The sequence below is a fragment of the Pelodiscus sinensis genome, chromosome 5 (assembly GCF_052426305.1).
Source record: "Pelodiscus sinensis isolate ZL-2025 chromosome 5, ASM5242630v1, whole genome shotgun sequence".
NCBI classification, from domain to species: domain Eukaryota; kingdom Metazoa; phylum Chordata; order Testudines; family Trionychidae; genus Pelodiscus; species Pelodiscus sinensis.
The window spans coordinates 97301707-97318246 of NC_143056.1; the positions used below are offsets into that span (position 1 = coordinate 97301707).

Genomic DNA, 16540 nt, shown 5'->3' on the forward strand with positions numbered 1-16540 from the left:
TGCTGCACCCCCGTCTCCTGTCCCAAGTCACAACCCCCTCCTGCCCTAGGTCACAGCCCAAACCTCTGCACCCTAGTCCCCTAAGCCAGGTCACAACTGTCTCCTTCACCCAAACTCCCTTCTACATCCCAACCCCTTACTGCAAGTTCCCTTCTGCACGCAACCTCCATCCCAGACCCCACACCTCCTCCATTAACATGGATGAATGCAGTCCTTGACCACTTTCCAAATTCTTGGAATAGCTTCCCATCAAAAACTATTGCCCACCTCTGATAAATAAGATTCAGAATTTTAGTTTCTTCAAGATTTCCTTTGCAAAAGTCCAATATGACGAATTTCACAAAAGTAGCATAAGTGGACAAATAACCTGACTTGAGAAAGTGCCCAGGGATGACATCTGCTGATGGATGTCTATCCAACCTTGCTGATGTTCCAGCCAATCTTCCTCACCAGTGACAAAAGAGCTACAGGTTGTAATTGTCAGGGTTATCTGTAGCCCCAGATGTATGCATTGGGATTGTACATCCAAAATTCTACTCAGCTGGAAATGTTTTATTTTTAATCTTCTGGTGGCAGTAACAGCTAGAGGTTAAGCAATAATATCTGCACCTGACGATAGTTTCAAAACGTACGTATCCAGAACATCTGAGACTTTTGGCTTTTTAGAGTGTAATCCTCTTAGTATCTTCTTCACCTCATTGAGCGCCACGTTCGGAAATACAAAATACTGTAGGAATCTGGCACCTCTGCCTTGAATTTAGCATTAAAGGAGTCTCTCTTTAGGATATCAAATTATAATTTACAATACACTGTTCGCCCCAAGATGTGTAATTGGATGCTCTCATTCTGTTTCCAAATGTAAAAGCCTCAATGGGTTAGTACAATTATTGTTTTTAAGTTTATATTAACTTCCCCATTCTTTATCTTGTAAATTTTGTTTCTCATATTTTACTATAGGTAGGCAGCAGTAGTATTCAGATGTTTTATCTTTCCCCCCAACATATATGCATCTCATGGTCCCTTTTGAACATTTTTATATTAGGCACTAGACACATAATCAATACAACATGCTAATATATAAATAATATCAGCTCACATAAAACCAGGGCTTTAAATAACCATAGTTTAAACACAGTAAACCAGTGTTTCTTAAACTTTTTGAGACCACAGAACACCAATTATATTTTTTTATGCGGAACATCTAGGGTTGCCATATGGTTTATTAAAAAAAAAAAAAAAAAACGTGTCAGGGAAAATTTGTTGGGGGGGAAAAAAAAGCATCAGGGGGAGTAACCAGTGAGACTTCGGAAGGTCAGGCTGAAATGCAGTCGCAGCCCTTTTAATTGCAACATGTCTCAAGCGGGCTTCCGTCAGCCACTGGGAAAAGCAGAAAAATTTCCTTAAGTAGAAAATACACTAAGAACATGTATGACAATTTTCTTCAAAAAAAATTGTTGTCACAAAAACCCCCAACCTCAAAGAAGTAACAAAAACAAAAAAGAGGTTGCGGCACACCTGCGAGTTGTTCACGGAACACCAGTGTTCTGCGGAACATAGTTTAAGAAACGCTGCAGTAAACTATGTTGTTACCCCACTCCACAGAAAACAACCCTTTGGATTGCCACTGCAGAAGCCTTGCAGAATGCAGATGGGTGCAGACCAAACCCCTAAATGCCTGCCTTTGCAACATGCCTGTGCTCCCCCACTGAAGCCAAAATGTTGTAGTTCTGCTCTCTATTGAGCTTCATTTGCCATTGGGAGTCAGGAACAAGTCAATAGTATTATTTATATTACAGTGCTGCGCTAGATACTGTCTAAAGTGAGAGACGATTCCTGATTTAAATAGTTTACATTTTAAATAGACAAGAAGGACAAAATGTGGAAGAGGAAACAGGCTCAGATACAGCTTAGTAAAGACTATAATGAATATCTTCTAAGTCCCAGGCCACTTCCTTTCTCTCTGGGTTAAACTGCCTCATTGTTTGCAAAGAATCTGTGAAAGAGGTTTTTAAATGACTAAGTGTAAAAAGGAACAGGAGAACTGTAAGGTTGTACTCTATTCAGTTTTCTAAGTATGCCTAAAGCCATCACAATAATTAGCTTAATTTAAATGATTTGCACAATATTGATGACTGTATGCAGGCAAGACAACCAGTTTGACATGCATACATTAGATTAGGAACTGGGTTTACTATTTGAGTTACCAACTATAACTGATTTAATAAATGAGACTTATGTGATTATTCCTTCTGCATCAGAGTATTCTATATACAAACAAAAATGATGGTATCAAGATCAACTTTTAACTCAAAATGTATACAAACACAGCCAAAATATAAGCACCAAATAAATGTTAGCGCGACTAATCATTTGGATTTTCTTTCATTTCCAAATCTACTGTAAAAAGCAAGGATGTAAATGTTAACCTTTTGAGTGCTTGCATTTATGGGACACTTGTTACATCAATGGAACTGGAACATTCAAGTTGTCTACTTGAACAAAATAGGAAGTGGAACTCACGTATATAAAAAGTCATATTTAATCTATATAACAATTAATAGTGTACACCAACAAAAAAGAATATGCTGACCTTGTATTGTATAAAATGGCTTTCCGTGTCCACCTGTTCCAAGTTTTGAATGCTTTGGTGGTTTGTGCTCTGGAAGTTCTCTGGAAATCCTGTACAAGCTTCCCAACTGAGAAAAAACAAAGTAATTACAAGATTCTTTACTGAAACTTTTTATTTTAAAACTATATATGGCTTCTATATTTAATAGAGGGTTTACATATTTTCAGATCTCAAATGTGTTTTAGCAGATCAGTAAAAAAAGCATAAGCCAATATTTTAAACTATAGACAGGCTTACATCAAAGTTAAGCTTAAAATCCAATGGACACAATTTTGATATTTTGGTTCCAGTCCTTTGGTCCAGCCAAACTGTACTTGGTGCAAGGTACCCAGGGATAGAGAAAAAAAGATGATTTTACACTACTTTTACTCTCTCCTGCTTAAAGGAGTATTCTTGGATAAATTTGACCCTAGGACAACTTTAGCAGTTCCAAGGCTGCTCTGAATGATGGCAGTAGTAATGACCATTTCAATAGCTGGGAAGCACTGAAGTATGGCCACACTCTAATCATATTCTATTTCCCAGTCATATTTTTAACCCCCTTCTACATTGGGAGCTCTACAGCAGGGGCAGTGAGAATGATAGTGAGCCAACTTTGCTGACTCTTTGCCTTAAGTTGTCCTGATAGTTGAGAGTTTGCCATTAACTTAAATGGGACCAGGATTTCACCCAGTGTTTATAAGAAACCATACATTTGTGTAATGGGGAGCAGATTAACAGGGTAACAAACCTGCACATTCTTTTTTAGATTTTTCTCTTTGTTATATATACCCCTCACTGACATAAAGCTAACATAAATTACATAACTATTTTCCTTGATCTGTACATTTTAAAGTCTACATGATTATATACGTTTGTTTATGTAATCATTTATTTTAGCCATCCCACACCAAAAACTATGTTAACTTGCAGTAAGAGTTGCTCCTGTGCTGCATGCAGGACTCCTTATCTCCCTGTTCCTCCTATCTCATAGCAAGCAATAGTGGGTGCACAAGGGACAGAAGGATTTGGAGGCTAAAGCAAAAGGAAAGCTGTAGACAGAGCCACTCAGGGTGCATCTACACTGCACCTGTAGCTCAAAATAAGAGATGTAATTTGAGCTACGCAAATTGCTTATCTTATCTTATTTCGAAATAGCTTATTTCAAAATGTGGCGCTGTCTACACAGCCCTTATTTTGAAAAAAATCACTATTCCGAAACATCCCCTAATCCTCACGAAACAAGGTTTACAGGGATGTTGGAATAGTAATCCTGTTGTATTTTGAAATAACAGGCTTTGTTTCAAAGATACTGGAAGTATCCCAAAATAGTGCCACAGTGTAGACGTACCCTCAGAGAGACACATGCTCTGGTGAACCTTAACAATTCTGCAGCAGGCAAGAAGGCAAAGACTCCAACAGAGAATATAAGAGGAATTAGTTTGATCAGGAGTGGGCAATAATTTTTGACCAGGGGCCTCTTCAGAAATTTTTGAAGTTGCCCCAGGCCACCCCAGAAGGGGCAGGGCCTCAGGCAGAAGGACAGAGCTAGGACACTTTGGTGCTTCCCCACCCACAGACTCTGATTGGTCTGGGGGTGCAAGAGCATGCAAAGTCTTTGCCTCCCCCAGAGAGAACCACCAGCTATTCTGAACAGCTGGTGGTTCTCTCTAGGTACCTATGCCCCAGTGGTAGGAGGAAACTTTGCGTGCACCCCTCTGCTACCCCCATGTCAATCAGGGCCTGGGAAAAGGGAGCATGTGAAGTCTTGCACTCCCTGCCCCCGCCCTGGAAGAGAGCACTATGCTTAGAGTCAACTGCCAGCTGAGCAGCAGCTGGCAGTTGATTTTAAGTACTAAGCCCTTTGCAGGGCAGGAGGAAATTTCATGCGCTTCCTCCTGCCCCTAAGCCCTGATTGGCCTGGGGGAAGAGGAAGTGCATGAAGTCTCCTCCCACCCTGCCCCCATCCTGCAAGAAACACGGGCAGGAGGAAACTTTGCATGCTCTCCTCCCCACCCCCGGACCAATCAGGGCTTGGGAGTGGGGGAGGAGTTCGCGAAGTCTCCTCCCGCCCTACCATGGTGGAAGGAGACTTTGTGCACTTCCCTCCGCCCGCTGGCCCTAATTGGCCTTGTGGTGGGAGAAGCAGCAGAGCCTCCGCAGGACAGATCAACTCACTCGGCAGGTTGGATATGGCCTGCAGTGGCCCTTTTGCCCACCCCTGAATTTGATAGGCTGCTATCGATAGTGTAGGGATTAGAAGGCAGGCTAGAGAATCAGCACAGTGAAATTATTTATGACAGTGCTTTTTAGAATTTTTAAATTGATATGCACATATGATAGAAATATAGGCTCTTATTTTGGAGACATTTATGCATTTGAGTAGCCTTGATTATGTGAGTAACCTCGATCATGTGAGTAACCTCTTTATGTTGAATGGAACTACTCACATGTTGCTTACTCATGTGCATGACTAGTTGTAGTAATGAGGCCAGACAGATGCAATTTACATAAAGCATTGAAAAATACACAAGCAGCTAGGTAGCCAGCTACTTTTGTTTTCAGCATGTTAATATGTAACAATGAAATATTTAGTAGGGAAAATGCTTTAAAATGACTTTTAGCAAGTATAAAAGCAATATATATTTCAGTAAGAGTATTGGAACTAAAATATACTAAACTTAAAAAAACAACAAATAGGCTGGTAGCACTTTAAAGACTAACAAAACATGTACAGTAAAACTCCAATAGTCTGGCATCCAATTGTACGGCACTCCCGATAGTCCGGCATCAAAATGGCAAGAGCCTAGTGACTGAGCTTCAGCAAAAAAAGAGTCACAAGGCAGCAGCAGCAGCAGCTGAACCAAGCGAAACCGGATGGCACTGAATATATATATATATATATATATATATATATATATATATATATATATATATATATATATATATATATATATATATATATATATAAAACCAACGTGTAGTACCTCCTGATAGTTGGGCATATCCAATAATCTGGCACCATCTAGGTCCCAAGGTCCCAAAGGTTCCGGATTATCGGAAGTCTACTGTAGATGGTACCATGAGCTTTTGTGGGCACAACCCTCTTCTTCAGATGACCAGACTCTGGACATCCAACACTCTGGTTATCTGAAGAAGTGGGCTGTGCCCATGGAAGCTCATGATACCATCTACATGTTTTTTTAGTCTTTAAAGTGCTACCAGACCATTTGTTGTTTTTTTAAGTTTATCCTGTACAGACTAACTCGGCTACCCCCTGAAGCTTCTAAAATTTACTAGTGAGGCAACCATGGGTTGAGTAGAGTTTGTGGGGCCGCTGGGCCAGAGCAAGTGGGGGCCCTTCTCCTTCCTTTCATCTACAGACCCCTTCTACTCCTCTCTTGGGCTGTGTCTACATTGGAATCCCTTCCAGAAAAGGGATGCTAATGTAGCACTTTGGAATAAGCAAATCCGCGGGGGATTTAAATATCTCCCGCGGCATTTGCATTAACATGGCTGCCGCTTTTTTCCGGCTTGGAGATAAGCCGGAGAAAAGCGCCAATCTAGATGTGATTCTCTGGAAAATAAAGCCTTTTCCGGAGGATCTCTTATTCCTACTTGAATAAGAGATCCTCTGGAAAAGGCTTTATTTTCCGGAGAATCACATCTAGACTGGCGCTTTTCTCCGGCTTATCGCCAAGCCGGAAAAAAGCGGCAGCCATGTTAATGCAAATGCCGCGGGGGATATTTAAATCCCCCGCGGATTTGCCTATTCCAAAGTGCTACATTAGCATCCCTTTTCCGGAAGGGAGGCCAGTGTAGACACAGCCCATATGTTCCTGCTAGGGAAATGGGTTGAAGCATGGGGATTTTCCCTGCATGCCTGGTTCTCTAGCTGGGGAACAGGCTCGAGTGCAGGGGTTTGCCCCACTCCGCCTGCCCAGCACTCCAGCTGGGGATCATGGTCAGGACTCAGGGGCTTCTCCTACCTGCCCAGCACTCCAACCAGGGAATGGAATTGGAGTGCGGGAGCATTTTCCTGAGCATCCCAATTGACCAGGGTCCTTGGGCACTAGCTCCACTGGCCAGGTGGCTAACCTGCCACTGAACTCAACACTTCTTTATTGAAATTACCATTAAACTATTGTGGAAAAAACCTGGGGTAACAACCCCCTAATTATTTTAACCATATAAAATTTGAAGCGTACAATATATTCAGTTTATTTGTTTATAGCTACTGAAATGTCATGAAGAGCTGATAAAGTTCCATGATATTGTACTGTGAACCAAGACAATGTTATAAATTGTTCCATTTATAGGAAGATATGGAGATAATCATCCTCTATCTTTCTTGGGCTTGGGGTTTCAGAGAACTTTGATAAAGCAGAAATGAATATACTTGTCACATCCAGGCAGCAGATCAACATTAGCATCCAGAAGAGTTTTATAAATAACTGTGATACCATCCTTTTCAGCTGCGGTCACTCTGTCAAAGGTCAAACTTAGAACATGGTTTAAGGAAGACCTGAAAAATGGAAATAAAATCAAAGCTGACCCTTTTAAAACAAAATCAAACAGCTTCACATACAACGAGATTACACATATTAAGGCAGTGAACATAATGGGAATGCTGTTGAAAGAACTAAGAGAAAATATTAAAACCCATTGCACTATATATATCAGAGAGAATATTAGTAATCTAGTAGCCACTCTCTGGCTCTAGTTCAGATGCTTCCATCTCAGATGCTAATCCTCTCCCCAGACATCTTCTTTATTAACCTATAGGTTATATACAGCAACCAAATTGAATTAATATTGCAATATTAGCTATTCTACTAAAATCAATAACTCTTTGGAAAGAAAGAAATCAGTATTGTGATCAGCAGCCAGGTAATCATCTAAGGATAATGGAATAACATTGTTCATAAACATTAAATCTACAATGAGTAAATCATATAAATATATATGATACATAATTTGCTACTATTTATTTTTGTCAAATTACAATAATAAAGCGTATTTAATTAACTGAACCTTAATACCAAGAAATTCTTTGATCTCTGTGACCAGTAGATCACTCTTTAAACAGGATATATTTCTTTATAGGTCTCATAGTTGTAAGTAACATTACATTACACTCTAATAAAGCATGAATAACTTACACTCTTATTAGTAATGTTTATTTTAAAGGGGCACAGTCAACTTTAAAATCCTCTTTCCATATTAATATTTTATTTACATATTTTAATAACCACTTTGATAGGTAAACTGAAATTCATGAGAGACAAATATATTTCTCTATTTCTTGTTTATTTTGCTTAATTTGTGCATTTGATAGCATGTTTGTAAATTTCATTGTTTCCACTGTACAGTCAATCAGTTTCCTTTTGTTCATCTGAGTCTTTATATAGCAACAAAGGAAACACACATTCAGACAATCAGAAACCCTGGCTAAGGGTTTCTGGTTTGTATGGAGGTTTTTGTTTGTTTGTTTGTTTTTTAATGTAAGAAATATTCAAGGGGCAGGTCAACTTTACTAAAATGCTTTTATGTTATTTTGGCAAAATTAGCCAGTTGAGAATTGTCAATGTCACTGTAAACAAAGAAAAACTGTAATGAGCTGAACAACAATTCTAATAATGTGTCAAAACACACATATAACAAAATGTATGCTATTTGCATACTCGCCTACTCTGCTTTTGTGGGAAGCAACAGTTTGAGAAATTAGAAAGAGCAAAATTAGTTTTCAAATAAAATCAATATAAATGTCACTTGTTATTTATAATGTTTTAGTTACTGTAATTATCAAATACTACACACCTTTAACTTAAAGCTGGCAATTTGAAGAAGAAGAGAAGCTATTTTCTAGAACAGTCACTAAAAACAATTACTGTATTTTCTGTTAATTCCAAGAATGACCCAGTGACAAGTTACCAGTTTTGAATAAAACAGTTTACAGGAATAGAGGAATTATTTTTACAGAAATTTAATCTGTTATAATACATAGGATAAGTGAAATATCATCAATAAACTACTCAATCACTTTTTCAGATCACACTGTACATCTAGATACTTGTCATAAATCTGACAACCTTGTGGCCAGCAGAGAAGAATAAAAAAGAATTAGAATTAAAAGAAAAAAAATGTTTGCTAAACGAAAATTAGAGAACCTGAATAGGTATTCATCACAAGATTTATTCTTTGTTGCTACTGCATATGTACAAGTGAATATGACCACTATGTAAAACATGACATGTGAAGTTTACATTACGTCTTGTATGTTTTACAGTTTTCTGACTGCACAACAAGTTTTATCATTACTATCAATAATCTATTCTATGGAAATATCCAAAATCCTCACTCAGAATAGTGGCTTCATTGTGCTAGCTGCTGATCAACCACAGATATCAAAGAGAAGAGGATAAACAAACTGCTTCCTTGACAATAGTCAATGGAAACAGTGAACTATTTTAAAAGCTTGTAAAACTTGATAAAATACTCCAAAGAGCAAAATACAAGCCCCCAGAAAAGCTCATAATAATTGCCAAGTCTTATCAATAAAGCAGACTGATGTACTGATAAATAATTGCTCAGTTTGATGACTTCAGTAGGAGTTTTGACTGAGTAAGGACTGCAGGTTGTCTCTCATAAGCTATGTCTACAGTGCAGGGAAAAGTTGAGAAAAGATACTCAAATTGCGAAACGGGGCTACACGGGGCCAAATGTCAGAAAAAACCCTCTTTCAGAATACCCCTTCTTCCTCGTAGAACAAGGTTTACAGGGATGCTGAAAAAATTTGTCTGATTTTCTGGAATTTTTTTCAGAAAAGCAGATGCGTTCTTTGGATGCGGCAGAGCTTTTCCAGGATAAAAAGTGCTGCAATGTAGACATTGCCATAGTATTTTGCCCATCTGAATAAAGGAAATACTTACCCCAAATAGTTAGAAAATAACAACAGTAAATCTGTGTTTTGTTGGAGTTTACATGAATATCATGCTTTTGACCAGGTTAAGTATTAGGAGCCATATCTGTAAAACTATTTACATGCTTAAGATGTGGATAAGCATTGAATGTGATTCTCAAAGCACCTAGTCATCTAACTCCCTGTGATTTCAAGGGAATTTAAGTACTTCTGATAATCCTTTTATGCACCTAATTGCTTCTTTAGACACTTAAATACTTTAAAAAATCTGGCTATATGTATCTTATTCTCAATTTTAAACAATATTCCACACATTATTCATGAAATTATTTCCTTTTTTCTTCTTTATTTGTCATTTCAAGATTTTAAAAAAATGTTACCACAGATTTAATCAAATTATTCACCTTTAATCTGCTTCTAAGTAAATACAAAAGTTACTTAGTAAACTGTTCTATAATTGCTACCACTTCAGAAGTTACCACTGATTCCAAGTATGCTGCTATATTCTTGTCACAATGTAATTAAATTGTCCTCAATGTTGCAAGTGATAAAACTCACTGTATCAATAGCAAGTATCCTGTAAATTATTTGGGCTAAAATTCCGTTATTTTTCATTTAAAAGTCTGCAGAAAATCTGAGGTTTCAACAATGTGCTACACATGTTGAATATTATTTTCTATTAAGTATTCTAGGTATGCTTGACACTTCTGAATGTATAGTAAGTTTACTGCATAAACCTAAGAATTCTCTCACTACTTAGTTTAGTTACACTCAAAATAATCCTCTAGCTCTTGATTTTTTCCCCCAATATAATGAATAAAGCCGGATTATTAAACACCATATTGAACACATTTAAAATTCTCTTTCAGCTTTTTATTGCTTTGTAATTACTAGCCATAATGGCTGTTCTTCCAAACAAAAACAATTAACATTTCTAAACTCAATTATACCTGCTTATAGTTAAACCAGAAAAATGCATCAAATTATATTAATTTAATTGAGATAGCAATTGAAAATTACTAATACAGTACAATGAACTCAGGGTCTTTGATAATCACTTTTAGACATGATCCCAGATGTATCCTGTCAATACACATAATTTCACAATAATTCAACAAGATTTCAACAGGCTAGCACAGTAGTGAATAAATATGTAACACAGCCACATATTTATTCACTAAATAACAAAGCTAAAAACTTAAGCACCCCTCAAACATCTCCAGAAATTATTAGGCAATAGCACAGACATATCCCTTTTAAAAAAAACTTTGGTAGGCCAGCCTTTACAAGCTTTACCAAATTATTTTTCACTCTGTCGTCATTGGTGCTTAAGAGGTTAAGATTTATTTGTGAAAACAGAGAGAGGTAGTGAGGAATCATGTTGTCTACTGCTTCATAAATCTTGCTTAAGATCCTTTTCAATTACCATCCATTTCTTCTTTAAAAAGGGACAAAAAAATAGAAGAGTGGAAACAGGTCAGGGCAGTTTGTGACAATGACAGTGTGATGGGCTTGGACCCCCTGTGGTGTTTCCATCTGCTATCATTAAGGTGACTATTCAGACATGAAAAAATCCCTCTTGCTGTGCTGACAGGCAGACATCAAGAACTATGACAAGGCATTAAGACAGAAAGTCAGAGACAGAGATGTCATATTCCACAAACAATACTGCCTCAAACAAGACCTCTGAAATTTTCTTGGAATTTAAAATAAAAATAAAAGGGGTTTTACCTGGAGGTTATCAAACTTCCTCTTACATTAGTTTGACAACGAAAAGATAGCTGACTGTCACACAGATAAACAGTTAGCTCCTACCTGTAATCTTTACCATAAGAAATCCAAATTTTTTGCTCATTCTTCAGTAAAAGTGGGTTTTTAATTTCTTGTCCTTTCTCATCAAAAAGTCGAGAAGGAATAAGATTGAGGCCTGATGGTCTGAAGTCTGATGAATACTGTAGTTTTTCATGAATCATATGCAGCAGCTAGCAAGGACAAAGCAAACAAATAAATACACTAAAAATGTGAACATCTGTAACAAATTGTTTGTACCTCATAGCAAATGAAGTCCAAACAAATGATAATTAAATTCATATAGAATGTTAAAAGAAGTGTGAAATGACTGCAATGTTTATCTCAGTGTAAAATAACAAAATGAGCACAGGCTTTTAACCAGCAGGGGGTGCAACAGGATTATGATTGAGCTCTGACCCTTTGGCACAGAAACTGAAAGCAGATGTGACAGTTGTACAGAACAAGCATTTAGCTTCTACATACTGTAACAGCTCTCTTTATAAAGGTTATGTTTTTCTTGCCCACATTTGGAGCTACATTTTGCTCATTTTTTACTGAGCTTGTTCAAGTTTTACAAGGAGTGTTCTCCCCCCGCCTGCCAAACCATAGGTGATCAATAGCTGAACAATAATATTGCAAGCCTCATTTAACAATTTCTGTACTGTGTCTGTTAACTTGTCCCTGCCAGAATAGTCATAATTAGCACCTCTGTGAATATAAGATTTCTACATATTGCATTGTTTCTTTCAGAAGTTGGTCCTCATCTCCATTTCTGAACTTTATTTAATTTTACACGACTGCACTTCAGTCTTCACTTCTGCTCTGTAGGTAGAGCCTTTACAAATCTGCAGCACCTTCAGGCTTGGTTCCTTGGCAAACATTACTGGATTTCAAATTCTGTGGACAATTTGCCCTGAATATTGTAGTCACCTTATTCCACTCCTCCTCCCATTTATTACTCTGCCTACAGAAAAGCACTTTCCCTGCACAGACACTTTGTCTTCCTTGTCTGCTCCTGCCATTGAGCAGAACACTGAGTTGCTCCTTTAGCACCTATTGGAGGCATGCCCTATATGCAGTCAGGCAGAGGAAACCAGAGCATGACAAAAGTTCTCAGTAACTGCTTATTCTTAATGCCAAAGTATGCATATAAACACTTTTTTTAACTAGTCTGATTTGATTAGGCTGGGGAGAAGAACGAGCTAAAAATGCAGAGCAGATAAGGAAATCTTGCCATTCCAGAGGGACTTTTAATAGAGTGTAATAGAGAATTCTTGAAAAGATGAAGGAAATCCCATAAGTTTAATACACATTTACTAGTCACTAAATCTTATACAAGTGTTATGAAAACAAACACTGAAATCCTTGATTAAAAACCATTTTTAATGTAGTTTACTTGTAGTTGAATTATTGACCTGTCTGCCTAGGCACAGCTGATATAAATAAGAATCAGTCTCGATGATTATATGGTAGCTCCTTTTACACCGCTCACACACGGTAAAGAGGTCTTAATATGGAATCATAATTTACTCTTCATTTAAGGCTTTTCTGCGTTATAAGAAATGATGTAAACGGTTTTTAGTGTTAATGAGAACAGGGCCTATAGAGTTTATTATATTTAACCTCTGTCTGCTGTTTTAATATAAAAGTTTAAAGTAATTCAGAGAATTTATGGAAAGTGCTGTTTTCTCTGCAAAAACTCATAGGATATATGTACTGGGTGCAGCGGGGCACTGAAGTCCACAGCATTTAAGCCATCTCCTAAGAGAAGATGCTGCTTTCTCTAGGTGCAATTTGGACTGGTCTCTTGTGCTGGAGAGGTGATCATTGAGTACAGATCATTTAACATGATAAAACTCTCAGGTCCAGTCCAGATTTTAACTGGGCAGTAATGTTCCTGAGTTCTTCAACCTGAGTGTGACTACTACGTCAATGGGCCCTCTGTTCCCAAAGACCTGCCAGGGACCTTGGCTGGAAACCAGAGTTCCAACCCATTCTCCTCCTGAGCATAGGAGGAAGAATAAATAAAATGAGGGAAGCCACATAAAGCATGAAACAGGGAGACATGCCATCTAGCCATGCAATGTCATGCTCTGGGCACATGCCTGAACTACCACTGTGTTACTGGCACCTCATGCTGGACCTCTTTTAATTCAGCAATTTCACTGGAACCAATCAAAGTTAATACAAATATTATTTAAGTTCCCAAAACTGGAACTTCAGGGATCCAAGATACAAGATGAAAAAAAACAAAAAAACAAAAACCCATATAGCGGTTTGACAATTTTGCCTTATGGGAAAAATCCCTTTCAGATTCCAAAAAAAATGTAGTTATCAGCATAGCCCCGCCCCAGCATCATAAGTGATCAAGCTCACCAGACAAAGGAAAGGAAGAAGATAGGTCTAGAACAGCACCCAAAATGGCTTCTCAACAGCAGCACCAAACAGAATCCCCTCCCTCCCACTACAAGGCACAACATAATCAGCTGATGCATGTTGCCCCACTGGCAGCAGAAGTGGTAAGGGCTGTCTTCACTACCTGGATACCATGTTACTGAGAGGGAAAGGAATGGGGATAAGGAAGGGTGGAGAGAAACAAGAAAGTAGTTACACAATTCCCCTCTCCGATATACACATGCTAAAGGCCATCAGAAGGGGGAAGAAGAACTAGGAGATCATGTGTAGTGCTGTTTCACCTGCTTATGCTTGAGCTCTCTCCCTCCCTGACCTACCAGTTGAGGGCAAAGAAGAATGTCTTCATTGTCCTGGACCCATCAAAGACACACGCAGGCCAGAGAGTGAGCATGGTTATTAGAGTACACTTGGTTTTGTTGCTATTGTACAAAAAATATAGAACGCAGATCATTTTGATCACATTTATCACTTTCAGTTGTAAAGTCACTTTTTCTGATATAATGCAAAAATCCGTGGGTATGTCTACACTACCACCACCGGCTACACGCGGCACGGACTAGGTAGTTCGGACTAGGCCTCCATCGTGAAACAAGGAGTAACGGTAGTTCGGAATAGTGTGGAGGCAGGAAAAGGGAATAAGGGAATTTGTGTGCAGCCATCTTGGTCTTGTTAACAAGAGAGCAAGAGTCAGGCTAAGTCTGTGGCCTGACAACGCGAGATCTGTAATTAGACGCTGCCTTTGCCTCTCGCCTCCATACGGAGATAAGGATAGAATGCTGACTCTGGTAGGGACCTTGAGATAAGGAGCATCTGGATGGAACTAAATAACTGTTAGCCATTGGTGTTTGTAATGGGAAGGAGACAAATTGTTATTGTTATTATATTTAATAGACAGTATATAAACTGCTTCATAATTGCTTGTATTCGAAGATCTGCCTCGGGGGCGGGGGGGCTTCCCCCCTGTCCGAACCAGTTTTTCCCTTGCTGCAGCTCGTAATAAAACTGCCTCTGGCTACTTGTTGCTTACAAACTCAGAATGAGGACAATGTTTTCTTCCACAATTTGGTGCCGTAACTCGGATGGCAAGGCCCGATTGAAGACAGCGACAGCGGCTGCAGACCATCCCCTTCACCTCTATGGCGCCAAACGAGAGGTAAGAGACCTTTTGAAATCTCTACTGGGGTGTGGAGGAGGACTGCCTGTAGGGTCGTCTGCTTCTTGTGGGCTCACGCCATCCGAACTTCTTGAATCTGCAACAAGGTCAGACGCAAAACGGTTCCGGGGAGGTTGTTTTGTTACCCCCGAGTAGGCCTAAGTTTATGCAGTGCTGGGAACTGCTGTGGTATTGGTGGTGCCGCCCCGGGTACGGGAAGAAGGTTGTATTGCATCCGGACAAAAGGCACCTAGGTTTATGCAGTGCTGGGAACTGCTGTGGTTCTGGGGGGAAACGTGTTGTTTGCCACCCCAAATATGGACGAAGTCCATAATGAGAGATGCATCTAAAAGTGGGAAAATTTCTGTGTGAAAAGCATGCTGAGTGTGAATGTAATGAGTGGAGTGTGAATGCTGCTGCCCAGGTCTCTGAAAAGTAAGCTGATTCCAGCCGCACCAGGGCTCTCCCACAAGGGAGTTCTGAACGCAAGGGGGGTCAGCCGAACCTCGAGACCGAGCAGATATGTGAGGGAGTGATGACTCCCCTTATTTCATGAGCTGCTGATAAGGTCTGACACTCTAGACCCAGCAGACCCCTTCTTTGGAGTGTGTAGATTTCGTTTCCTATAAGCCACTGAACAGATGGGGAGTGGACAGGATGCTCCCCTGAATGACTAAAATGGATGGGGATCAGTCTAAGCATACCCCCCCAGACCGCTGAAAGGCACCCCTGCATACTACATGTATGTGCATCATGGTCCAAGAACCTGTAAGCATTTGACAGATTGACAGAGAAAGAAATTAAAGCCCTGAGGGATGAGATTGAAGCTCAGAAAAGCAAAAATCCACCCTGCAGTGAGAAATGTAACTTACATGCAAGTGCACAGCCTCTCCTAAGCTTAGGGGGGAATTTGGCCCAACATTACCCCCTCTACTCCTCTCTATGCCCAGCCCTATATGGGCCCTTACCACACATTACTGAAGATAGAGAGGAGGCACAGAAGATAATTGAAAGGTGTCAGATCTTCCCTTTGGAAGAACGGGCTCTAGTTACAAATCTGTCCGATCCAAAGCAAAACACTGAGTTTTGGAAGAGACTTGACTTAGCTTGTGGGAAGTATTCCTCCAAATTCTCAAGGAAGGAATGCCTGCCGACCATCAAGCCATATTGGCCCTAGGCATTTTGGTTGGAAACATATACACGGAACACGACGCAGGAGTAGTAAAGGGCTGCCAAGCAACTTTAGGAAATTCTCAAGCCCTTGTTAGCGAATAGATAACTACAGCCTCTCTGGCTGGAATCGCAGGCTACCCAAGGATGTTTCTCAACGCACAAGTGGGGGCCGTCCAGAAAAAAAAACAGTTAAAACCTTTCCCTCACACACTGTTATAATTAGCTTGAGGGCGTGGGAGGACGTAACCTAAAAGCCACCCTAAAAGCCAACTAGTGGGAATTGAATTTGAAGATGTAATCACTAGAAGCTAAATCTGCCCTAACAAGGAGACACATTCTGCAACATAAATCTCCTTACAGAGTATGGTCGAGTGATCCACCCCAGAGTCAGCAGCATAGATCAACTGCTGCAGCATGGATGTTATGAAAACCCTATACTGAGAAGTTTAAAATTAGTAATAGCTGACTGCAATAATAC

The 16540-nt window shown here is 39.4% G+C and overlaps 1 protein-coding gene across 4 annotated transcripts in view; it reads right to left on the minus strand.

The window, feature by feature from the left end:
* The window catches only part of DCDC1 (doublecortin domain containing 1), a 605588-nt gene that overhangs the window by 264997 nt on the left and 324051 nt on the right, over positions 1–16540 (minus strand). For all 4 annotated transcript variants that reach the window (XM_025187660.3, XM_075927786.2, XM_075927784.2 and 1 more), the window contains 3 exons: positions 11346–11512; positions 7008–7133; positions 2591–2696 (listed from right to left, as the gene is read on the minus strand). In XM_025187660.3, the coding sequence (XP_025043445.1) occupies positions 2591–2696; positions 7008–7133; positions 11346–11512 (399 nt within the window). The remainder of the gene's footprint in view (positions 1–2590; positions 2697–7007; positions 7134–11345; positions 11513–16540) is intronic.